Genomic DNA, 23,246 nt, shown 5'->3' with positions numbered 1-23,246 from the left:
AGAAGATGACATTTTTTTAAATGAAATCAGAGCATTTAGATCATAAAATCACAGCGCTCTTGGACACAGATACTGTTCATTTACTGATCACTTAATTAAAGGCCTTCAGATGCTTTGGCATTGCCATTCCAGGGTTATTACAGTTCTGTGAAACACGACATTACACAGTTATCCAGACCTCCAGATTGATGTAATTGTTCCCAAATGTTTTGTCTTGGGTGAAAATCAGATAGCGTATTAATCCAATAAAGTTTTCAGATGAACACTGGCCCGTAAAGCTGTTTATCAAGCACAGATCAGCCTCCAGGAGCGTGATGGACTAATATTCATTTCTTCTGCATATGAACTGATATTAATCTGCTCAGCTCGAATCATGGAACATGAACGCTTCCGTTACGATGGGGGAAACTGCCTTTTGAAACGCCGCCTAAACTTCTACTAACTCCCCATTCCTTCTTAAAGCCACAGCTTGTGTTAACCCTGCGATCTTTCAGCCTGAGTGAAGAAATGACAGTGGGATTTGAGAAGTGTGAAAAGACTCTTCAGATTGCTGTTAGATTTGCTCTTAGTGTGTGTGTGTGTGTGTGTGTGTGTGTGTGTGTGTGTGTGTGTGTGTGTGTGTGTGTGTGTGTGTGTGTGTGTGTGTGTGTGTGTGTGTGTGTGTGTGGTCCTAATTTGCTGATTTCTGTCACTTTAGGGTGCTAATGGACGAGACGGTGAACCTGGGAAAGACGGAGAAAAAGGGCCAACGGTAAGATGTTTTTTATACTGTAGTAAATATGGCAAGGTTATAAACTATGCTTTTTTCATTTGTCTTTACCACTGTTTGTTTAGTCATTATTTAATTCTGTATTTTCTGTAATTTTCTCTTGGTTTCTTTGAAAATTTAGTTTTGTGATTATTATACATAAAAATTTGAGTGGCCCGATTATTACCTTCCACAGGTAATTTCTGTTTAAACTAAAAATGTTGTCATGTGCCGTTCCAAACTGTTGAGAAGCTGTTTTCTAGACAGGGGTTGTGAACAGGTCTTGTGTTTTTGGCAGGGTGAAGCAGGTTTACCTGGAATCATTGGACCAAAGGTAATTTCCTTTAGATGATCGTGGTGTTTCAGATTCGCAGTGTTTGGGAAGATATTTTGCCACTGTAACTACTTTAAATTATGAGTGAGCAAGTCTGAGATTTTCTGTGAAGTAACTTCAGAGCTGCTGTGTGTGTCCCTCAGGGAGATCCAGGGGTCCCGGGACAGCGAGGGCCTGAGGGAGCTGAGGGCCCCAGAGGACCCCCCGGACCCCCCGGACCAGCGGGAAAACCCTTCAGCTTCGACATGATGGTGTGTTTCACTGACCTTCGGACCGTCTGAGTCTGTAAATTTAGCTGCTTAAAATTAAGGGAAGGATTAACAATATGCATGCATGTATGTATTTGTTTATTTGTTTGTTCATTTATTTATTTAACTAATATTTTTCAACTTATTTTATTTATTTATGTTTTTACTTTTTTTTCTTTATTTTACTTTTTTTTAAACTTGATTATTTATTTTTTATTTTTAACTTATTTATTTTTCATTCTTTTATGTATTTATCATTTTATTACTTATTAATCATTAATTATTTTAGTTATTAATTCATTAATGCATTCTTTATTATTTTTTTTCATTTATTTATATTTATTTATTTATTATTATTTTAAGATTATTTTTCTTTTAATTATTTATTAAGTTATTACTTATCTATTTATTCTTTGTTTACATGCAAGTGTTGAATGTTTTATTAAAGAAGTAGAACTTTGTATTTGTTCTCAGTTATGTTACTTGCGTCAGATGTTAGGTTTTGTGTGAAGAACTAAAAACACATAAAAGTAAAGTTGGTACTTGCAGTTGAAAGTGCATTTCAAAGCGCCTGTGGATTTAGTCTTTGAATTGAGAAACCTGTTACAATGTTTTTCGGTTATATTTCTGCTGGTTTTATTCAGGATTTGGAGGGCTCGGGCCTGGATGGAAACAGTGGCTTCAGACCTGTGCTGCCCAGAGGACCACCCGTACGTACATTTACATCACAGAGTGTTTTCTGTGTGTTTCAGCCGAACTGCAGCTCATTCTCATGCACATTCTCTCCCTCAGGGTCTTCCCGGGATCCCCGGGCCTCCCGGACCACAGGTAGATGTACTGATGCAGATCTGCACAAAAACAAATCATGATCGGGCAATACTCTAAAAACTGTGTTATGGCATCTGCCATGGGATTTTACCCATCATTCCCAGGGTTCTTATACATTTAGAGAATGCATATCTGTCTTATAACCCTTCATTAGAGTCAGATGTGTAAAACCTTACATTTGTTCCTCTACACTCTGATTAAATGAACACAACTCTACACTTTTAGGGGAAAGACGGAGCTGACGGCCCTCCGGGTGTTTCAGTGAAGGTCTGTTCTTTTCACACACAAAAACATCATCACGTTTATACACACACTTCCACAACTGTTTCCATTCCCGCTTTCCAAAGGGAGCCTGCAGTTCCCAGCCATGTGTTCCCCATTATCCTCCAATGTTCTCTAACACATGTGTGAGGGATCAGTGCATCGAACCCCTTCTTCTCAGTGTAATTCAGAGTAAACACACATTATAATGGCTTTATATTACATCACACACTAAGCTGCAGAAGTTAGATTCAGGAATTGATAAGTGAAATAAGATTCCACTTAATAAATTGTTCCCATGATATCACAAATTCATAGAAGTTTCTGCACAGGAGAACTACGTTATATATTATATAAATATGATGTGACTTCTAATACGTGTTAGTGCCACAGACATTCATTTAACATTTGATTTAACATTTAAAGCTTGTAACATTGCGTGATCATGTCTCCTCCACTCCACTAGGGGGAGCCGGGTGCCGAAGGAGCCGATGGACAGCCCGGGTCACCTGGACACCCTGGGCTACAAGTAAATATACAAAACAAAATACGCTATATACATTTGTGCAATCTATTCATTCTTTTCCCATCGACTTATATATTCTTTAAAATAAAAAAAAACATCTTGAAATGTTTTAAATGTGAATTCTTTTCTAATTAGCTATTTTTATTTTTTTTTCCAGGGGGAAAGGGGAGAGAAAGGTGATTCGGGTCAGAAGGTTTGTAATTCTCCTTTCTGACGTATCTCTCAGAGCCAGCGCGTCTGTTCTGATGCTAATGGTTGATGTGTTTGTGTTTCAGGGAGAGAGAGGCCTGGATGGGGTTAGTTTACCTGGCCCTCCAGGGCCTCCCGGCCCCCCGGGACCCGTCTTCAGCCTGCATGAGGTAAGCACATTAATGCCTGCATTTATTTAAAGGTCACGCTAGATTCATCTGACAGGGCTGGGTGTTTATTACAGTGAACTCTTTCTCACCCTCAGTTAATGCTCAACGACACTGAAGGAATCTTCAACCTCTCAGGGGGTTTTGAAGCACAAGGTCTATTGGTAAGAAGCTTTTCAGAACTTCCTTGTCTCATGTCCACAGCCCGAGCGTCCGTAAAGCTCGAGTACCCTTAAAACAGAAACATGTTCTTGTTTAATCATATTTATACGGTGACCCTGAAGTGCAAATGAAAATTACAAATTAGACAAGACAGCAGTGAATCAAAAAGCACATCAGTGAATCAGAAAACACATCAGTGAATCAAAAAACACATCAGTGAATCAAAAAACACATCAGTGAATCAGAAAATACATCAGTGAATCAGAAAACACATCAGTGAATCAGAAAACACATCAGTGAATCAGAAAACACATCAGTGAATCAGAAAACACATCAGTGAATCAGAAAACACATCAGTGAATCAGAAAACACATCAGTGAATCAGAAAACACATCAGTGAATCAGAAAACACATCAGTGAATCAGAAAACACATCAGTGAATCAGAAAATACATCAGTGAATCAAAAAGCACATCACTTTTTTTTTTTTTTTTTTTTTCATTGTTGTAACTACTGTTGTTGCTGTCTTTTGCTCTTACCGTTATGATCACCACTGCCATCATCATTGTCATTTATTATTATTATTAATATTATTATTATTATTATCATCATCAATATTGCCATTGTCAATGCTGTTTTAGAATTAGATATCATTGTCATCACTAGTGCAATAACTTCCCCCTTATCTCTTCATGGGTTTTTAATGCACCACAACATAGAATAAAAAAAAAAAAAAAAAAAAAAAAAAAAGGAGTAAGGATATATGGAAAAACCTCACAAACACCAAGGCAGGCTAGACAGGCGAGAAGTGGTTTCAACGGGACAGCATCTCTGTCCCAATTTGAGACACTCTCGCACTGTACTCCCTATTTTAATGCACCTTAGACATTGCACATAACACACATAACACAAAAAAAAAAAAAAAAAATTAAAAATTAAAAAAAAAATAGGAAAAGATATGGACTGATGAGATGAGGGGGAAGGTTATATTATATTATCTTATATTATATTATCTTATTATGTCGTATTTTATGCAGGATTGACAATGGCAATTATTACATAGGAGGAAGGATGGAAGTAAAAAATCTACCAACACAATATTGGCAATATGGTGGTAGTGGGAAGTGGGATGGTGATGGTAATAACAATGGTAATACATAATAAACGGTTACTTTGTTTACGCATACACACACATACACATAACCACACTCACACCCGCACACATACACACTTAAACACTTAAATCACTCTTGTCACTGCTGGAAGTATGGATTTACAAGATTGCTCACTACTGCACTATGTTGGTTTGTTTGTATGTATGCCTGATTGTTAAATAAAAAAAAATAAAATAAAATAAAAAAAAAAAAATAAAAAAAAAAAGCACATCAGTGAATCAGAAAACACATCAGTGAATCAAAAAACACACCAGTGAATCAAAAAACACATCAGTGAATCAAAAAACACATCAGTGAATCAGAAAATACATCAGTGAATCAGAAAACACATCAGTGAATCAGAAAACACATCAGTGAATCAAAAAACACATCAGTGAATCAAAAAACACATCAGTGAATCAGTGAATCAAAAAACACATCAGTGAATCAAAAAACACATCAGTGAATCAGAAAAAACATCAGTGAATCAAAAAACACATCAGTGAATCAGAAAACACATCATTGAATCAAAAAACACATCAGTGAATCAGAAAAGACATTAGTGAATCAGAAAACACATAATTGAATCAAAAAACACAATTGAATCAAAAAACACAACAGTGAATTAGAAAACACATCAGTGAATCAGAAAACACATCAGTGAATTAGAAAACTCATCAGTGAATTAGAAAACTCATCAGTGAATTAGAAAACACAACAGTGAATTAGAAAACACATCAGTGAATCAGAAAACACAACAGTGAATCAGAAAACACATCATTGAATCAAAAAACACATCATTGAATCAAAAAACACATCGGTGAATCGGAAAAGACATCAGTGAATCAGAAAACACATCAGTGAATCAGAAAACACATCATTGAATCAAAAAACACATCGGTGAATCAGAAAACACATCAGTGAATCAGAAAAGACAACATTGAATCAAAAACACATCATTGAATCAGAAAACACATCAGTGAATCGGAAAAGACATCAGTGAATCAGAAAACACATCAGTGAATCAGAAAACACATCAGTGAATCAGAAAAGACAACATTGAATCAAAAAACACATCAGTGAATCAGACAACACAACATTGAATCAGAAAACACAACAGTGAATCAGAAAACACATCAGTGAATCAGAAAACACAACAGTGAATCAGAAAAGACAACATTGAATCAAAAAACACAATAGTGAATTAGAAAACACATCAGTGAATTAGAAAACACAACATTGAATCAAAAAACACAAAAGTGAATCAGAAAACACATCAGTGAATCAAAAAACACAACAGTGAATCAGAAAACACATCAGTGAATTAGAAAACACATCAGTAAATCAGAAAAGACAACATTGAATCAAAAAACACATCATTGAATCAAAAAACACATCAATGAATCAGAAAACACATCATTGAATCAAAAAACACATCATTGAATCAAAAAACACATCGGTGAATCAGAAAACACATCAGTGAATCAGAAAAGACAACATTGAATCAAAAACACATCATTGAATCAGAAAACACATCAGTGAATCGGAAAAGACATCAGTGAATCAGAAAACACATCAGTGAATCAGAAAACACATCAGTGAATCAGAAAAGACAACATTGAATCAAAAAACACATCAGTGAATCAGACAACACAACATTGAATCAGAAAACACAACAGTGAATCAGAAAACACATCAGTGAATCAGAAAACACAACAGTGAATCAGAAAAGACAACATTGAATCAAAAAACACAATAGTGAATTAGAAAACACATCAGTGAATTAGAAAACACAACATTGAATCAAAAAACACAAAAGTGAATCAGAAAACACATCAGTGAATCAAAAAACACAACAGTGAATCAGAAAACACATCAGTGAATTAGAAAACACATCAGTAAATCAGAAAAGACAACATTGAATCAAAAAACACATCATTGAATCAAAAAACACATCAATGAATTAGAAAACACATCAGTGAATTAGAAAACACATCATTGAATCAGAAAACACATCAGTGAATCAGAAAAGACAACATTGAATCAAAAAACACAACAGTGAATCAGAAAACACATCAGTGAATCAGAAAACACATCAGTGAATCAGAAAAGACAACATTGAATCAAAAAACACAACAGTGAATCAGAAAACACATCATTGAATCAGAAAACACATCAGTGAATCAGAAAAGACAACATTGAATCAAAAAACACAACAGTGAATCAGAAAACACATCAGTGAATCTGAAAACACATCAGTGATTAGAAAACACATCACTGAATTAGAAAACACATCAGTGAATCAGAAAACACAACAGTAAATCAGAAAACACAACAGTGAATCAGAAAACACATCAGAGAATCAGAAAACACAACAGTAAATCAGAAAACACATCAGTGAATTAGAAAACACATCAGTGAATTAGAAAACACAACAGTGAATCAGAAAACACAACAGTAAATCAGAAAACACAACAGTGAATCAGAAAACACATCAGAGAATCAGAAAACACATCAGTGAATCAGAAAACACATCATTGAATCAGAAAACACATCAGTGAATCAGAAAAGACAACATTGAATCAAAAAACACAACAGTGAATCAGAAAACACATCAGTGAATCAGAAAACACATCAGTGATTAGAAAACACATCACTGAATTAGAAAACACATCAGTGAATCAGAAAACACAACAGTAAATCAGAAAACACATCAGAGAATCAGAAAACACATCAGTGAATCAGAAAAGACAACATTGAATCAGAAAACACATCAGTGAATCAGAAAAGACAACATTGAATCAGAAAACACATCAGTGAATCAGAAAACACATCAGTGATTAGAAAACACATCACTGAATTAGAAAAGACAACATTGAATCAGAAAACACATCAGTGAATCAGAAAAGACAACATTGAATCAGAAAACACATCAGTGAATCAGAAAACACATCAGTGATTAGAAAACACATCACTGAATTAGAAAACACATCAGTGAATCAGAAAACACATCAGTGAATCAGAAAACACATCAGTGATTAGAAAACACATCACTGAATTAGAAAACACATCAGTGAATCAGAAAACACAACAGTAAATCAGAAAACACAACAGTAAATCAGAAAACACATCAGAGAATCAGAAAACACATCAGAGAATCAGAAAACACATCATTGAATCAGAAAACACATCAGTGAATCAGAAAAGACAACATTGAATCAAAAAACACAACAGTGAATCAGAAAACACATCAGTGAATCAGAAAACACATCAGTGATTAGAAAACACATCACTGAATTAGAAAACACATCAGTGAATCAGAAAACACAACAGTAAATCAGAAAACACAACAGTGAATCAGAAAACACATCAGTCAATCAGAAAACACAACAGTAAATCAGAAAACACATCAGAGAATCAGAAAACACAACAGTAAATCAGAAAACACAACAGTGAATCAGAAAACACAACAGTGAATCAGAAAACACATCAGTGAATCAGAAAACACAACAGTGAATCAGAAAACACATCAGTGAATCAGAAAACACATCAGTGAATCAGAAAACACAACAGTGAATTAGAAAACACATCAGTGAATTAGAAAACACATCAGTGAATCCGAAAACACAACAGTGAATCTGAAAACACATCAGTGAATCAGAAAACACATCAGTGAATCAGAAAACACATCTGTGAATCAGAAAACACATCAGTGAATCAGAAAACACAACAGTGAATCAGAAACGTCTCAGGTTATGAATGTAACCCTGGTTCCCTGATAGGGAACGAGACGCTGCGTTTGAGACGCGTTGGGAACGCTCTGCGTGATACGTCGTGAAGCACGTGGAAAATCAGTCCAATGGAAGCCCGCTACGACATAGGTGACGTCATTGACCAGGAAACTATAAAGCACCCTTGAAATCAGACCGCGACAGCTTCTGAAAGGCCTGAAGCAAGTCGATCAGGGCATGCAGGAAATATGGCAGGCAAACGCAGCGTCTCGTTCCCTATCAGGGAACCAGGGTTACATACGTAACCTGAGACGTTCCCTTTCAAGGGAACTCGAGCTGCGTTTGAGACGCGGTGGGAACCCCATCCCCACTATGCCATAATGACAAATGCCCGTTCTGTGTGAAGTCCTGCGCACACTAAGAAGCAAGCAACCTCGCCCCAGGAGTGGAGAGGTCAAGGTCATAAAACCTGACAAATGTATGCGGAACGGACCATCCTGCCGCATTACAAACGTCAAGAAGAGAAATACCCGAAATTAATGCCTAAGAGGCCGCCATACTCCGAGTAGAGTGGGCCCGCACAGCCATAGGTGAAGGCTGTCCGGCCGCTTCATAAGCCAATGAAATAGCCTCGACTATCCATTTACTCATAACCTGTTTAGATGCAGGGCATCCTCTCTTGAGTGACCCAAAACAAACAAATAGTTGCTCAGATTTACGCCAGAGGGCAGTTCTGTGAACGTAGGCATCTAAAGCCCGGACTGGACATAACAGGTTAAGCTGTTCCTGGTCTGGGGTATTAAAGGGTGGAGGATAAAAGGCCTGCAGCACTATTGGGCCCCCAACATTCAGTGGGACCTTAGGGATATAACCTGACCTGGGGTAGAGAAATGCCTTCACCATACCAGGTGCAAATTCCAGACATGAAGGAGCAACTGACAGAGCATGTAAATCACCAATTCTCTTGATAGAGGAAATAGCAAGGAGAAATAAAGATTTTAGGGTGAGGAATTTTTCTGAAACCTCCTCAATGGGCTCGAAGGGAGCCAAGGCCAGACCCTCAAGTACAATGGCCAAGTCCCATGCCGGTGCTCTAGAGAGCAGTGCAGGTCTCAACCTCAATGTACCACGAAGAAAGCGAGTGATTAAAGGATCTCTCCCAATAGAAGCACCCCCCAGAGGGGTGTGGTAGGCAGATATAGCCGCCACATAAACCTTCAAGGTGGAAGGAGATAATCTGGCAGAGAAACGGTCTTGCAGGAAATCAAGAACTGAACCAACAGGGCAGTTAACAGGATCTAAGCGACGTTCACCACACCAAGTGGAGAATAATTTCCATTTCAATGCATAAAGCCTTCTCGTGGAAGGAGCTCTGGATTGGAGGATGGTCTCAACGACCTCAGTCGAGAGACCGGATTCCCTGAGCCGGGCCCCTTCAGAGGCCAGGCCACAGTTTCCACAACTCCGGCCGAGGGTGAAGTATTGTGCCCCCTGCCTGGGTCAACAGGTCCCTCCTGAGAGGAATCTCCATGGGAGAGCCGTCCAGAAGAGACACTAAGTCCGAGAACCAAACTCGGGTCGGCCAGTAAGGGGCTACTAGTAGCAGACGAGCCCCTTCTCGGCGAACCCTCTCCAGAACCCCCGGGAGCATCGGTATCGGGGGAAAGGCGTACAGGTGCAGCCTCGGCCACACCTGCACCATAGCACCCAGTCCGAGAGGAGCTGGGTGCATGAGAAAAAACAACATGGGACAATGAGTTGAATCTAATGATGCGAAAAAGGTCTACTTGAGCCTGACCGAACTTCTCCCACAGGAGCTCCACCACCTCTGGGTGAAGTCTCCACTCCCCGGGCCTCAGCCCCTGTCTTGACAGAATATCCGCTCCCACATTCTGTTTCCCTGGAATATATACTGCCCTGAGTGACAGCAATCTCCCTTGGGACCAAAGGAGGATCTGATGGGCCTGTTTGCAAAGGTGTCGTGACCTCAGACCCCCCTGATGGTTGATGTAAGAGACCACCGATGTGTTGTCTGTGCGGACCAACACATGACGGCCTCTCAGGTCTGGCAGGAAATATTTGAGCGCTAGAAATACCGCCATCAACTCCAAACGATTTATGTGCCAGGAACATTGATGGTCCTGCCAAAGACCTTGCGCCGAGCGGCCACTCATGACCGCTCCCCATCCCGTGAGTGAAGCATCCGTCGAAAGCGTGAGGCGTCGAAAAGAAGCCCCCAGCACTGGGCCTAAAGCGAAACCTCAGGAAAGCGAACCTCAGGAACTTCCTGTGATGAGGATGGATAGATACATGGAAGTACGCGTCCTTCAAGTCTATTGTGACAAACCAGTCCTCGGACTGAATCTGTGATACAATCTGTTTGAGTGTAAGCATTCTGAACTTGAGTTTCTGAACTCTGCTGTTTAAATGGCGCAGATCTAGAACAGGACGCAACCCTCCATCCTTCTTTGGAACAATGAAGTAACGGCTGTAAAACCCTGACCCTCTGCTGGGAGGAGAAACCCTTTCTATAGCTCCTTTTTGAAGAAGCGTCAGTACTTCCTGCTCCATAACCAGAGCCTGCTGTGAGTCCACTAACGTAGAGAGGACCCCCTGAAATCTGGGCGGACGAGAACCGAACCGAATTCTGTAACCCTTTTCTATTATACGCAGGACCCATGAAGAAATATTTGGCAGAAGTTTCCACACTGCCAGAAATTCCGATAGGGGAACCAGTCCCTCGGGACTGGTCTCTGGATTTGATTGAACAATCATCTCGGTGCCCTGAAGCGGCGAACCGGCAGGGAACAACCGAACTGACCGTTCTACAACCCTCCTCAGAGGATTGCACGGGGACGCTGACACCTCGGCGCCCTGAAGCGGTGAACCGGCAGGGAACAACCGAAGTGGCAACGCTGCGACTCTCCTCGGAGAATCGCCCCCCGGAGGGTGCCAAGGAGGGACGGTTCCTCGGAACCGTTCCTCCCTGGAGGGGACCACCCTCAGAAGCCTGATAGCCTTGGCGTCAGGACTTCTTCTTAGACCCAGCTCTCTTAGTGATGACAGCCCTCAGATCCTGTCTACCTCTAACAGGCTTGGGCTGCGACCGCCACTCAGGAAACCAAGATTGAGGAGGAGCCCGAGCGGTAACCCTCTGTTTTTGCTGATATCTGTGTGTGTGTGTGCGGAGCTCGTAGACGGACGAGACTGCTCAGGCTTTATATTGCGAGCAGCCTCGGGGACACTGGACCGGCGAGGAAGAAACCTCTGAAACGCAGCCGCTTGTTTTTTGTTTTCTTGGAACCGATCGACAACACAATTTATAGCGTCGCCGAACAGACTTGATGGTGAAAGCGGTGCATCCAGAAGAACAGATCTATCTTTGTCTTTAATATCTGAAAGATTTAGCCATAAATGACGTTCCGTGGCCACCAGGGCTGCCATAGAACGGCCCACAGATTTGGCTGTTTCCTTGGTGGCCCGGAGAGACAGATCTGTCGTGCTACGCAATTCTCGAATTGCCTCAGCACTAACTTCCTCACAACTGTCCATGTCCCTCAGCAGGTCAGCCTGGTATGCTTGGAGAATCGACATAGTATGTAAGTATGCCGCTGCCTGACCTGCTGCCGAATACGCTTTAATTCAATTCAATTCAATTCAAATTTATTTGTATAGCGCTTTTCACAATACACATTGTCTCAAAGCAGCTTTACAGAAAGTGCATTTCGGAAATGTACATAGAAAAATACAGTTAGTTAATCATGTATTAATTTATGGCATAACATATCGCCGGCTTTGAGTCGTCTCTTCACAGGCGTCGAGGCGTCTCTTCACAGGCGCTTTGGGCATCTGAAGTCTCCGTGAGAGGCTGGATACAAACTGGAGCTGACGAACGCTATTTACCTCGGGACTAGCGTCCCGAGATAACAGCAGAAAGGCAGATGGGAAATAATTAGCATAGCTGATGTTCATAATGTTAATGCATTCGAACTGATTCAGCAGTAGTATTAAAGGTTAAGCATTAAGTGAATGCTTGGTTAAAGAGATGCGTCTTTAATCTAGTTTTAAACTGGGACAGCGAGTCTGAGTCTCGAACAATATCAGGAAGGCTATTCCAGAGTTTAGGAGCTAAATGTGAGAACGCCCTCCCTCCTTTAGTGGACTTAGATATCCTAGGAATGACCAGAAGCCTCGAATTTAGTGATCTTAAAGAACGCGATAGATTCTATGGCGATAGAAGGTCTGTTAAATACACAGGAGCTAAACCATTTAGGGCTTTATAGGTCAGTAGGAATACTTTGTAATTGATACGTAACTTAATAGGTAACCAGTGTAGAGATGATAAAATAGGTGTTATATGATCATATTTTCTTGATCTAGTAAGAACTCTAGCGGCTGCATTTTGCACTAACTGTAACTTGTTTATTGAGGATGCAGGACAACCAGCTAATATAGCATTACAATAATCTAGTCTCGAGGTCATGAATGCATGAACTAACTTTTCTGCATCAGAAACAGATAGCATGTTACGTAGCTTAGCAATGTTTCTAAGGTGGAAAAAGGCTGCTCTTGTAATATATGAAATATGATTTTCGAAAGTCAAGTAGCGGTCTAGTGTAACACCCAGGTCTTTTACTGTAGTGGATAAAGTAACAGGACATCCTTCTAAATTAAAGTTGTATTGTAAGGGATTTTGTGGGTAGTTTTTTGGACCAATAAGTAGTACCTCCGTTTTATCTGAATTTAATAGCAGGAAATTACACATCATCCAGCATTTTATATCATTTAGACACTCTGTCAATTTAGATAAGTTAGTGTTTTCATCTGGTCATGATGAGATATATAATTGAGTGATATCAGCATAACAGTGGAAATTAATTCCATGTTTTCTTATAATATTACCAAGTGGCAGCATATATATTGAGAATAGCAGAGGGCCTAACACCGATCCTTGCGGCACTCCATAGTCTACTGGCTTTACCCACTAACAAAGATCTATTTTTTAAAGGTTTAGTGGGTAATGTCGGGGCTTTCAGAGAAGACGATGACTCGGGGGAGAGATAGCTTGCTAGCGTGTCTTCAGCACGAGGCATAGTCAAATAACCAAAGTGATCAATCCCTTGAACTTTACTATAGTTACTAGTCTGCTGATTATGCACTCTGAAAGAAGCCGGTTTAATCCACGATCTCGAGACCTCGGTGTGGAGATCGGGAAAAAACGGGAGTTCCCGACGAGGAGGTCGTGATCTAGATGGCAGATATCGTTCATCTAAAAGACTTTTTCTAGATTCAACATCAACATCATCGGCTTGCCACTCAATATTTAATTTAGTAACGGCACGAGATAAAACCTCCCAAAGCTCCTCATCAGCAGGGGAATGAGCTGGCGAACACTCAATATCCCCCATATCAGCGACATCCAGATCCTCAGAACTGGATAGCCGCAATATTGGTGCCTCAGCCTGGGAAGGAGAAGCCGCAGAGCGGGCTCCTTCCTGGGCAAAGACACCGGATCCAGCAGGTAAGGGCTGAGAAAGGGCGGGGCCCGTCTCAAACCCCGCTACTAGATCCATCTGCGAACCCCAAGATGAAAGCCGACGCTGTGCCTCGGCAGAAGCGGGACCCGCACCTCGGGGAGTGTGAACCGAACCGTCCTCCTCAAAGAACGCCCGGCAAGAGCGGAGAGTTTTCATAGACAAACTCATGCAATGCTCACAATCAGCCCCCTCGAGGACTGACTGGGCATGCTCCACTCCCAAACAAGCAATACACATACGGTGTGTGTCCCCACCCGTGATATAACGAGGGCAGGGAACAACACAACGCTTATAACTCTTCTTGCTCGCCATGGTGATAAATATATATATATATATATATAAGGGGCTTGACAGACAACAATAAATAGACAAGGACAGATATACAGAGAGCGCTTGCTGAAGGTACAGAAGCTATCGCGGTCTGATTTCAAGGGTGCTTTATAGTTTCCTGGTCTATGACGTCACCTATGTAGTAGCGGGCTTCCATTGGACTGATTTTACACGTGCTTCACGACGTAATCACGCAGAGCATTCCCACCGCGTCTCAAACGCAGCTTGAGTTCCCTTGAAAGGGAAACACATCAGTGAATCAGAAAAGAAAACATTGAATCAAAAACATTGAATCAAAAAAGACAAAACTGAATAAAAAACATTGAATCAAAAAAGACAAAACTGAATAAAAAACATTGAATCAAAAAAGACAACATTGGATAAAAAAACATTGAATCAAAAAAGACAACATTGATTTAAAAGGACAACAGTTCAACACTTTCTTTGACCATCCTGAATATAATTTTGCAGTATTATTAATATTATTAAAGAAACAATTATTATGAAGATTAGGCATCTTTATTTTATTTGATTGATTTATTTGATTGTACTGTAAAGCACTTTGGATCAACTACGGTTGTGTTAAACTTGTGTTAAACTTTATTTATCTATAAATAAAACTTGACTTGATCACTTATTGTTTTAGGTCTTAAAATACGTGTCATCTTGTGCTTTCCAGCATTCCAGACGTTATTGTCATGATTTTCTCTCACACAGAGAAACGCTCAATAAGACGAGTGTAGAGACGACGGTACAGTCGCAGCGCAGGAGTGTACACACTACACACTGCAGTGTAATTGCATTATTTACAATAAGTCATTGAATTCTGCGTTGAGCTGCCTGTGAAATTGCATTTTAAACACTTAGGACACATTAGCTTTGCTTTATTATGGACTTCACAGGCACTGACAGGCATAAGTGCAGTGAAATACAAAAGTTTCTGCTTCAGTGTCAATGCTCACAGATCTGTAGATTTTATGCCACAAAACACAAAATCATTATAGCTTTCAAACGTGTGGTTTGAGATAATAACCCACACATCGTTTCACAAGCTACAAAAACAGACTCGATGTTGTGATGGAACATTTAACTACAACAATTACTGGAATTATGTGTTTAGGCATCTGAAATTAAGTATATTTTAAAGTTAATAAACGTGATTACAGTTGAGAGCTTTGGGTTTTGGATCATTTGGATATTTGTGGGTTTTGCACTTTAGAATTTATTTTAATCTATTTTAATTACCTTACAGCAATGATGACAAAATGAAGAAATAGTTTTGTTTTGATTCCCCAGGGTCCGAGAGGTCCGAAGGGTGACAGCGGGGCCCCGGGGATCCAGGGGTCAAAGGTGAGATACTGTGTGTGTGTGTGTGTGTGTGTGTGTGTGTGTGTGTGTGTGTGTGTGTGTGTGTGTGTGTGTGTGTGTGTGTGTGTGTGTGTGTGTGTGTGGAGCTGTTTAATAATTTGTGATCAAGAGCTTTACCAGATGCAAACCCCTCAGAACACACACACACACACTTATTATGATAATGTGTGGAATCAGAATATCATACACACGCAAACCTCTGCAGCCATTTTAATCACACACACACACACACACACACACACGCACACACACACACTCACACACACACACACACACACACACACACACACACACACACACACACACACACACACACACACACACACACACACACACACACACACACAATTTTTAATTTTCTGTAAAGTTTTTTTTGTCTCTGTTTGAAACTAACAAACATTTAGTTCATTATGCAAAGGGTGACATTACAGCTCATTTCAATTAAATAAGAAAAAAATAAATTGCTGAATTTTCAGCATCATTACTCCAGTCTTCAGTGTCACATGATCCTTCAGAAATCAGTATAATATGATGAGTTGATGCTCAAGAAACATTTATGATTATTATCAGTGTTGAAAACTGTTTTGCTGCTTCATATTTCTGTAAAAACCATCATATATTTCATATTTCAGGATTCTTTGATGAGTAGAAAGTTCAAAAGACCAGCATTTATTTGAAATAAAATCTCTTGTAACATTATAAATGTCTTCATAAACGCTATAAAAAATCACCTCAAAACTTTAAATTACCCCAATATGATTCTCTTAATGGATATTGAATTATTGATCTACTGGTGTCATAATCCTCATAATCTCATAACATCCTGCAGATGATGGAGGACTGTGTGAAACTAAACACCCGGCGTGTGTGTGTGTATGTATGTGTGTGTGTAAGTGTGTGTGTGTGTGTGTGTTTTTGTGTGTGCGTGCGTGCGTGTGTGTGTGAGTATGTATGTGTGTGTGTGTGTGTGCGTGCGCGCGCATGTGTTTTTGTGTGTGCTTGCGTGTGTGTGTGTGTGTGTGTGTGTGTGTGTGTGTGTGTGTGTGATTAAAATGGCTGCAGAGGTCTGCGTGTGTATTATATTCTGATTTCACACATTATCATAATAAGTTCCCGCAGTTGATGAATAGGGATGTTAGTGTGTTAGTATTAATGTGTGCATATAAATATGTATTTCCCACTGATTGCTGTTCCAGGGTCAGAAAGGAGAGTCGGGGTTCGTGTCTGGAGTCTCGGGTCCACAGGGACCAACAGGACTAAAGGTCACTCACAACTTTCACAATCCTTTAATCACTGGATTCTCCAGATCAGAGCCATGCACTTTAACCCCGAGACATCGCAGATAGCTTTGTCATGGTTGTAAAGTCTTTATTTGATTTCCTTGCTTTTTACTGTAATTCTCAGGGAGACCGTGGTGTTCCTGGCCCGCCTGGGGAAAAGGTGAGAGGAAGACGTCGTGATCGTGATTTATTCATATTTTTCACACATATATTTCATCATGAATTCTCCAAATGAAAGTTTGGAGGGAGCGTGTTCAATGAATCCCATCAATTATAATGCAAACATCAGTATTTCTGCTACTCCTCCATCAGATCAGCTCCACCTGATGTAATGAGTTTGTGATTGGGTTATTAACTGAAATCTTTAGTTGAATTTCTCTCAGTGTAACAAGTCTTCTTTTCTGTCCACACTGAAAACTAAAATACCACAAGCGGCGACAAAATCAGACAATCAGATCATACTTAATATTTAAAATACACCTTTCTGAAATGGACCAATGAGATTACAGTGTGGGCGGAGCTACTCAGCACACTGCAACAAAGATACTATAAAATTAGTCGTTTTTCCCCAACTACTTACTTATAATTTCGCATTGACATGCATTTAGAAGTCCTTATAGATTGCTTGCTCTTGATAGAAAACACAATATACACACTACATTTCCGTTCAGGAGTGACGGATTAAGAGTTTAAATCGGTCAGAGTCGGTCTGACTCCCCTGACATTTTCCAATTCACATATTTTTTCTTTTTAAGTGCCTTTGCTGATTGTGTTTTAAAATAAGTCCAGAGAACAGACACACACAGAGAGTTCAGTCTGATCTGATCTCTGATCTGTGTGTTATTAATCTGATCCAGGGCCTCATCGGACCCACTGGACCAAAGGGGGAATTTGGATTTCCAGGACGTCCGGTAAGTTACCTGAAAAACTCAATATACAACAATATATTGTACCATAACTGTCTTTAACATTAACATTATATAATTCTTATGAAGAGCAGGAGCGTATCGGTCAAAGGTCTGGGGTTAGTGAGATGTTAATGTTTCTGCTCACTAAAGCTGCATTTATTTGATCAGAAATACAGTAAAAACAGAAATATAATTCAAATGTAAAACAGCTGTTTTCTATGTGAATATATAGTAAAGTGTAATTTATTCCTGAACAAAGCTGAATTTTGCGATGAATAAAGGAATTAATTTCTATGATGAACTGGTGTTGTGTGTGTCCAGGGTCGTCCAGGGGTCGACGGGCGGAAGGGAGAGAAAGGAGAGTCAGTCGGTTTACCTGTGAGTACATCCATGTGCCGTGTGTTTTTACTGACCTGAAATGCTCTGAAAATCATCTTTGATCAGATACAGTGTCATCAAAACATATTATTGAGCTCTTTTACTCAAAGCATTTCATGTCTTTACTCAAAACTGTATGAGATCCAGATTGCTGCCCTTGACATTCTTTAAAGATATTCATCATTCAGGGCAGCTGCGCAAACTTTACATCACAACAACACAGACATGAAGCGTCTTCAGTCCGTTTTCCTGGCTTTACCCTCATGTTGTGTTCGGGTCATTTTGACATTTTGTCAATAGTTTCAATTGATCAAACGTTTAAAAAATAAATAAAAAATCTGTCCTTATTTAAAGAAAACAAGTTGACAAAAAGATTGAATCCAATATTTGCTGGTAAAAAAGCGTAACCAGTTTCTTGTAGGCCGGTCAATTTTGACCAGGAACACCACAAGTGTGACTTTGTGCCATTTTGTACACACACACACACACACACACACACACACACACACACACACACACACACACACACACACACACACACACACACACACACACACACACACACACACACACACACACACACACACACACACACACACACACACACACACACACACTTATTATCACTAATATCAGTTCAGCTGAAGAGTACTGACCACATCTTGACCATAAAATTCTAAACAAATGTACAGGTTATACATTAAAGCACACTAGTGTGATAAACTGCAATTTTTTCATATGTTTTGTGTTCATAAAATTATCCACAAATAACGCTTTTTTCACCAACCAAAAAAAAAGTCTGGGGTTACATCTGTAACCCTCGTACGCTGAAGAAATAGCCTCTAAAATCCATCTGCTAATAGCTTGTTTAGAGACAGGAGAACCCCTCATAGGTGACTGAAAATACACAAGCAACTGTTCCGACTTCCTCCAGCCCGAGGACCTAAAAGGGCATAAAAGATGTAGCTTAGCTTGATCAGCCGAAACATGCGGTGGAGGATGAAATACCTGCAAGATTACAGACCATGCCACATTTGAAGGCACCTTAGGCACATAGCCAGGTCTAGGGTGGAGAATGGCTCTCACTCTGCCAGGAGCGAACTCGAGACAAGAGGGAGAAACAGATAGCACTTACAGGTCCCCCCTTCAGGCTTACATTTCACGGTCACCGCGTCCAAAGTTTCGAAAGGTGCCAGGGATAGCCCTTCAAGAACCACTGCCAGGTCCCCCGTGGGGATCCTGGTCTGGACGACAGCCCTCATCCTCCTAGCTTCGCAAAGGAAATGTACTATAAGTGGGTGTCTCCCCAGAGTGCCTACCCCTAGAGGCGTGTGGAAGGCAGATATGGCCACCACATAGACCTTAAGAGTGGACGGGGAAAGCCCGTCAGAGAAGCGATTCTGGAGAAACTCCAGCACTGAAGCCACTGGGCAGTTAATTGGGTCCAACCGATGTTCTCTGCACCATAAAGTAAATACATTCCATTTTAATGCATACAGTTTCCTCGTGGAGGGGGCTCTAGAGTTTAGGATAGTCTCAACAACCTCGGTTGAGAGACCAGCATTTACGAGTTGGTCCCCCTCAGGGGCCAGACCCACAGCTCAGGCCGAGGGAGTATATTGTGCCCCTGGCCTGAGAAAGAAGGTCCCTCCTGATTGGGATTTGCCAGGGAGGGCCTGCTAGAAGAGCTATGATGTCTGAAAACCATACTCGGGCCAGTCAGTACGGGGCTACTAGGAGCAAACTGACCCCGTGCCGCTGAACCCTCTTTAGAACCTCTGGGAGCAGAGCGATCGGGGGAAACTCGTACAGATGTTGCCTCGGCCATGCCTGCTCCATGGCATCCAGTCCCAGGTGAGCTGGATGCGTGAGGGAAAACCAGAGTGGAAAGTGTGTGTTCTTGTGAGAGGCGAACAGTTCCACTTCCGCTTGACCAAACTTCTTCCATATCAACTCCACCGTCTCGGGTTGGAGTCTCCATCCCCCGGGCCTCAGCCCCTGCCTCGACAGGATGTCTGCCCCCACATTGTTTGTCCCCAGGAATAAACATTGCTTTGATTGAGAGTAGTTTGCCCTGGGACCACAGAAGGACCTGGTGCACCAGTCTGCATAGAGGGCGCATCTCAAGCCCCCCCTGTCAATTTATATATGAGACCATCGACGTATTGTCTGTTCGCACTAGAACATGATGGCCTCTGTGGTCCGGAAGGAAATGTCTGAGAGCCAGAAATACTGCCATCATCTCCAGGCAATTGATGTGCCACAAGAGATGATGGTCCTTCCATGGACCCCTGGTGTAGCGGCCCTCAATGATCGCTCCCCAGCCTGTGTGGGACGCATCTGTGGTCACTATTTTTCTTTGACATGGTGCTCCCAACACAGGGCCTGGGACAGGAACCATGGTTTCTTCCACTTGACCAAAGAACGAAGGGACCTGCGTATTACTTTGATCGTGCAAAATGGGTTCTCCCTCTGGGAAAACCCTCTGGTCCTGAGCCACCACTCAAGGGCCCTCATGTACAGAAGGCCAGAAGGTATTACATTGGACGCTGCTGCCAGAAGACCCAGAACTCTTTGAACATGTTTGACAGTGATGGCCTGGCCTAGCCTGATACTGGTGACTGTAGTCAAGATGTTATCAGGAGACAACTGTGCCCAAATCGTAACTGAGTCCCACAATACCCCCTGGAATGTCGTTCTCTGTTGAGGAATTAGTGAACTTTTCTTGACATTGAGTCTCAAACCCAAGCACCTCAGATGGTGCAGAACAACATCTCAATTTTGAACTGCCATCTCCTCTAAATGTGCCACAATGAGCCAGTCGTCAATATAATTGAGAATACGAATGCCCTGAAGTCTCAGTGGAGCTAGAGCAGCATCCATGCATTTCTTGAAGGTGCAAGGAGACAATCCAAGGCCGAAATGGAATGGTTCGTCCCCAAAACCGAAGCTCAGACACTTCCTGTGATGGGGAAGGATGGATATGTGGAAGTACGCGTCTTTTAGATCTATCGTGACAAACCAGTCCTTGGACCTGATCTGACTCACGATAATAGGTATAGTTAGCATCTTGAATCTGAACCTCCTCAGAGAACGATTCAATATCCTGAGATCTATTATAGGATGTTACCCCCCATCCTTTTTGGGAACTATGAAGTACCGGCTGTAGAACCCGGATTCCCTCTCCTGAAGAGGAACCTTCTCTGTGGTTTCCTTCGCTAAGAGGGACTGAACTTCTTGTTCCATGACCCGACCCTGCTCGGGGCTGACAAGTGTGTGCACCACCCCGCTGAATTTTGGTGGACGATACTCAAACTGAATTCTTTACCCCTCAGAGGCCTGCATATCGCGTCAGGACCTCTTCGCCGAAGCCTTCCTCGCCTAAATGACAGTCCTCAGATCTGTCTTCGGTTTACAGGACTTTGACTGAGAGTGTTGTCTCTGGCCCCAGGCCTTTTGTGGGGGGGGTACGAGAGCCAACACTCTCCTTCTGCTGTTGCAGGTGCGAGGAGATCTGTAACGACAGCGGGGGATTAGCTGTTTGAATGCAGTTGACTGTCGCTTCGCCTCCTAAAACCTCGCCGAAAAGGCCAGAAGGCGAAAACGGGCATCGAGGAGGAAGGCCCTGTCCTTCTCTCAAATGCCCGACAGGTTCAGCTACAGGTGTCTCTGGTCATGGAGCGACCGATGGCAGGGGGGGTCTCTTTAGTAGCATGGAGAGACAAGTCAGCACTCAACGGAGTTCAGTAATATCGTCGAGGGAGACCTCCCCACTGTCGTCCACCTGTTTGATGAGGTCGGCCTGATATGCCTGCAATATACCCATCGTATGGGTATGGGCCCGCCTCCAGATATGCTTTCCCCACCAAGGCTGATGTAGTACGGCAGGGTTTGGAGGGCAGTGCCGGAGCTCTCAGGGATGATGTAGTGTCGGGCGAGAGATAAGATGCCAGTGTCTCTTCCACCCACGGCATCACCCCATAGCCTTTCTCTTTCGAGCCCACAATAGAGGAATATACATGGACATCGGGGCTCGATAAACGGCACGAGAGAGGCTTACTCCACGATCTCAACACCAAGGCTGTGACCGGGCATGCAGGAATCATTCATCTAGCTTGATTTTTCTGTCCGCTTCCTGCTTTTCTGATGGCCATTCGATATTTAATTTGGCCACTGCCCTGACCACAACCTCCAGCAGCTCCTCAGGCGTCTGCTGCTCCTCAAAGGCAGGAGAATGAGGTGGCCAAAATATCTAACTCTGCTAAGCTAAATAATTCGAGCATCGGGTCCTCGTCCTGGGTGGAAGAAGCCGCAGAGCTTCCGACTCCTGAACAAAATGACGGGGCTGACTGCTGATTGTTGAGAAAAGGCCAAAGCCGTCTCAACCTCATCCACCAGCTCCATTTGCGAACCCCATGTGTGAAGACGCGGGTCCCGACCCACAGGGAGCGCGAGCCTGGCCTGATTCATCGAACAGGGCCCCCGAGCGCTGCCCATGCATGGTCCACTCCCAGACAAACAACACAGAGTGTGTGTGTGTGTCACCCTTGCTCATAGCGCGGGCAAGGGGACGCACACTGCCTTTATTATTTGCTCGCCATACTTTGCTTTATATATATTGATTTATAGAGAGTGATTCAGACAGACAACACCAAAAAGACAGTACAGTCACACAGAACGCTTGCTGAAGACCAGAAGCTGACGCTGTTGTGATCCGGCGTCTAGCTTCCGCTTCACCGTCACATGTGACGTCACGAGTGACGTGATGACGCAACACCAATCGAGATTGGACTAGTTCCATACAGGTTTCAGACGCGTCATGCTGAAGGCGTTCCCCAATCTGTCGATTCTCAACGCAGTGCGAGTTTCCTCGAAAGGGAACTGAGTAAGCTCGGATAGATAAGGACTACGATTTATCAGTTCCAAAAATAAATACAAAACCTGTCCTAACTGAAAGAAAACAAGCTGATAAAATCCAATATTTGGTGATAAGGTAGCTGGACGAAAGATTTATAAGCAGTTTTTTGCAGGCCGGTCAGTTTTGTCTGGGAACACCACAGGTGTTATAGGGTTTTCAACACAAGGGTTACGATTGTTG

At 41.9% G+C, this 23,246-nt stretch overlaps 1 protein-coding gene across 4 annotated transcripts in view; it reads left to right on the top strand.

The window, feature by feature from the left end:
- col15a1a (collagen, type XV, alpha 1a) overlaps positions 1–23,246 on the top strand; it is a 125,875-nt gene that overhangs the window by 70,316 nt on the left and 32,313 nt on the right. For all 4 annotated transcript variants that reach the window (XM_077224976.1, XM_077224977.1, XM_077224978.1 and 1 more), the window contains exons 14-28: positions 698–751; positions 1,047–1,082; positions 1,226–1,333; positions 1,975–2,040; positions 2,123–2,158; positions 2,384–2,425; positions 2,886–2,948; positions 3,103–3,138; positions 3,221–3,304; positions 3,400–3,465; positions 15,511–15,564; positions 16,779–16,844; positions 16,987–17,022; positions 17,720–17,773; positions 18,092–18,148. In XM_077224976.1, coding sequence (XP_077081091.1) covers positions 698–751; positions 1,047–1,082; positions 1,226–1,333; positions 1,975–2,040; positions 2,123–2,158; positions 2,384–2,425; positions 2,886–2,948; positions 3,103–3,138; positions 3,221–3,304; positions 3,400–3,465; positions 15,511–15,564; positions 16,779–16,844; positions 16,987–17,022; positions 17,720–17,773; positions 18,092–18,148 — 858 coding nt within the window. The remainder of the gene's footprint in view (positions 1–697; positions 752–1,046; positions 1,083–1,225; positions 1,334–1,974; positions 2,041–2,122; positions 2,159–2,383; positions 2,426–2,885; positions 2,949–3,102; positions 3,139–3,220; positions 3,305–3,399; positions 3,466–15,510; positions 15,565–16,778; positions 16,845–16,986; positions 17,023–17,719; positions 17,774–18,091; positions 18,149–23,246) is intronic.

This window comes from Siphateles boraxobius, unplaced genomic scaffold, assembly GCF_051911475.1.
Source record: "Siphateles boraxobius isolate OS27281-9 unplaced genomic scaffold, OSU_SipBor_1 97, whole genome shotgun sequence".
Taxonomy (NCBI): Eukaryota; Metazoa; Chordata; class Actinopteri; order Cypriniformes; family Leuciscidae; genus Siphateles; species Siphateles boraxobius.
This window is presented reverse-complemented; position numbering and strand designations above follow the sequence as displayed.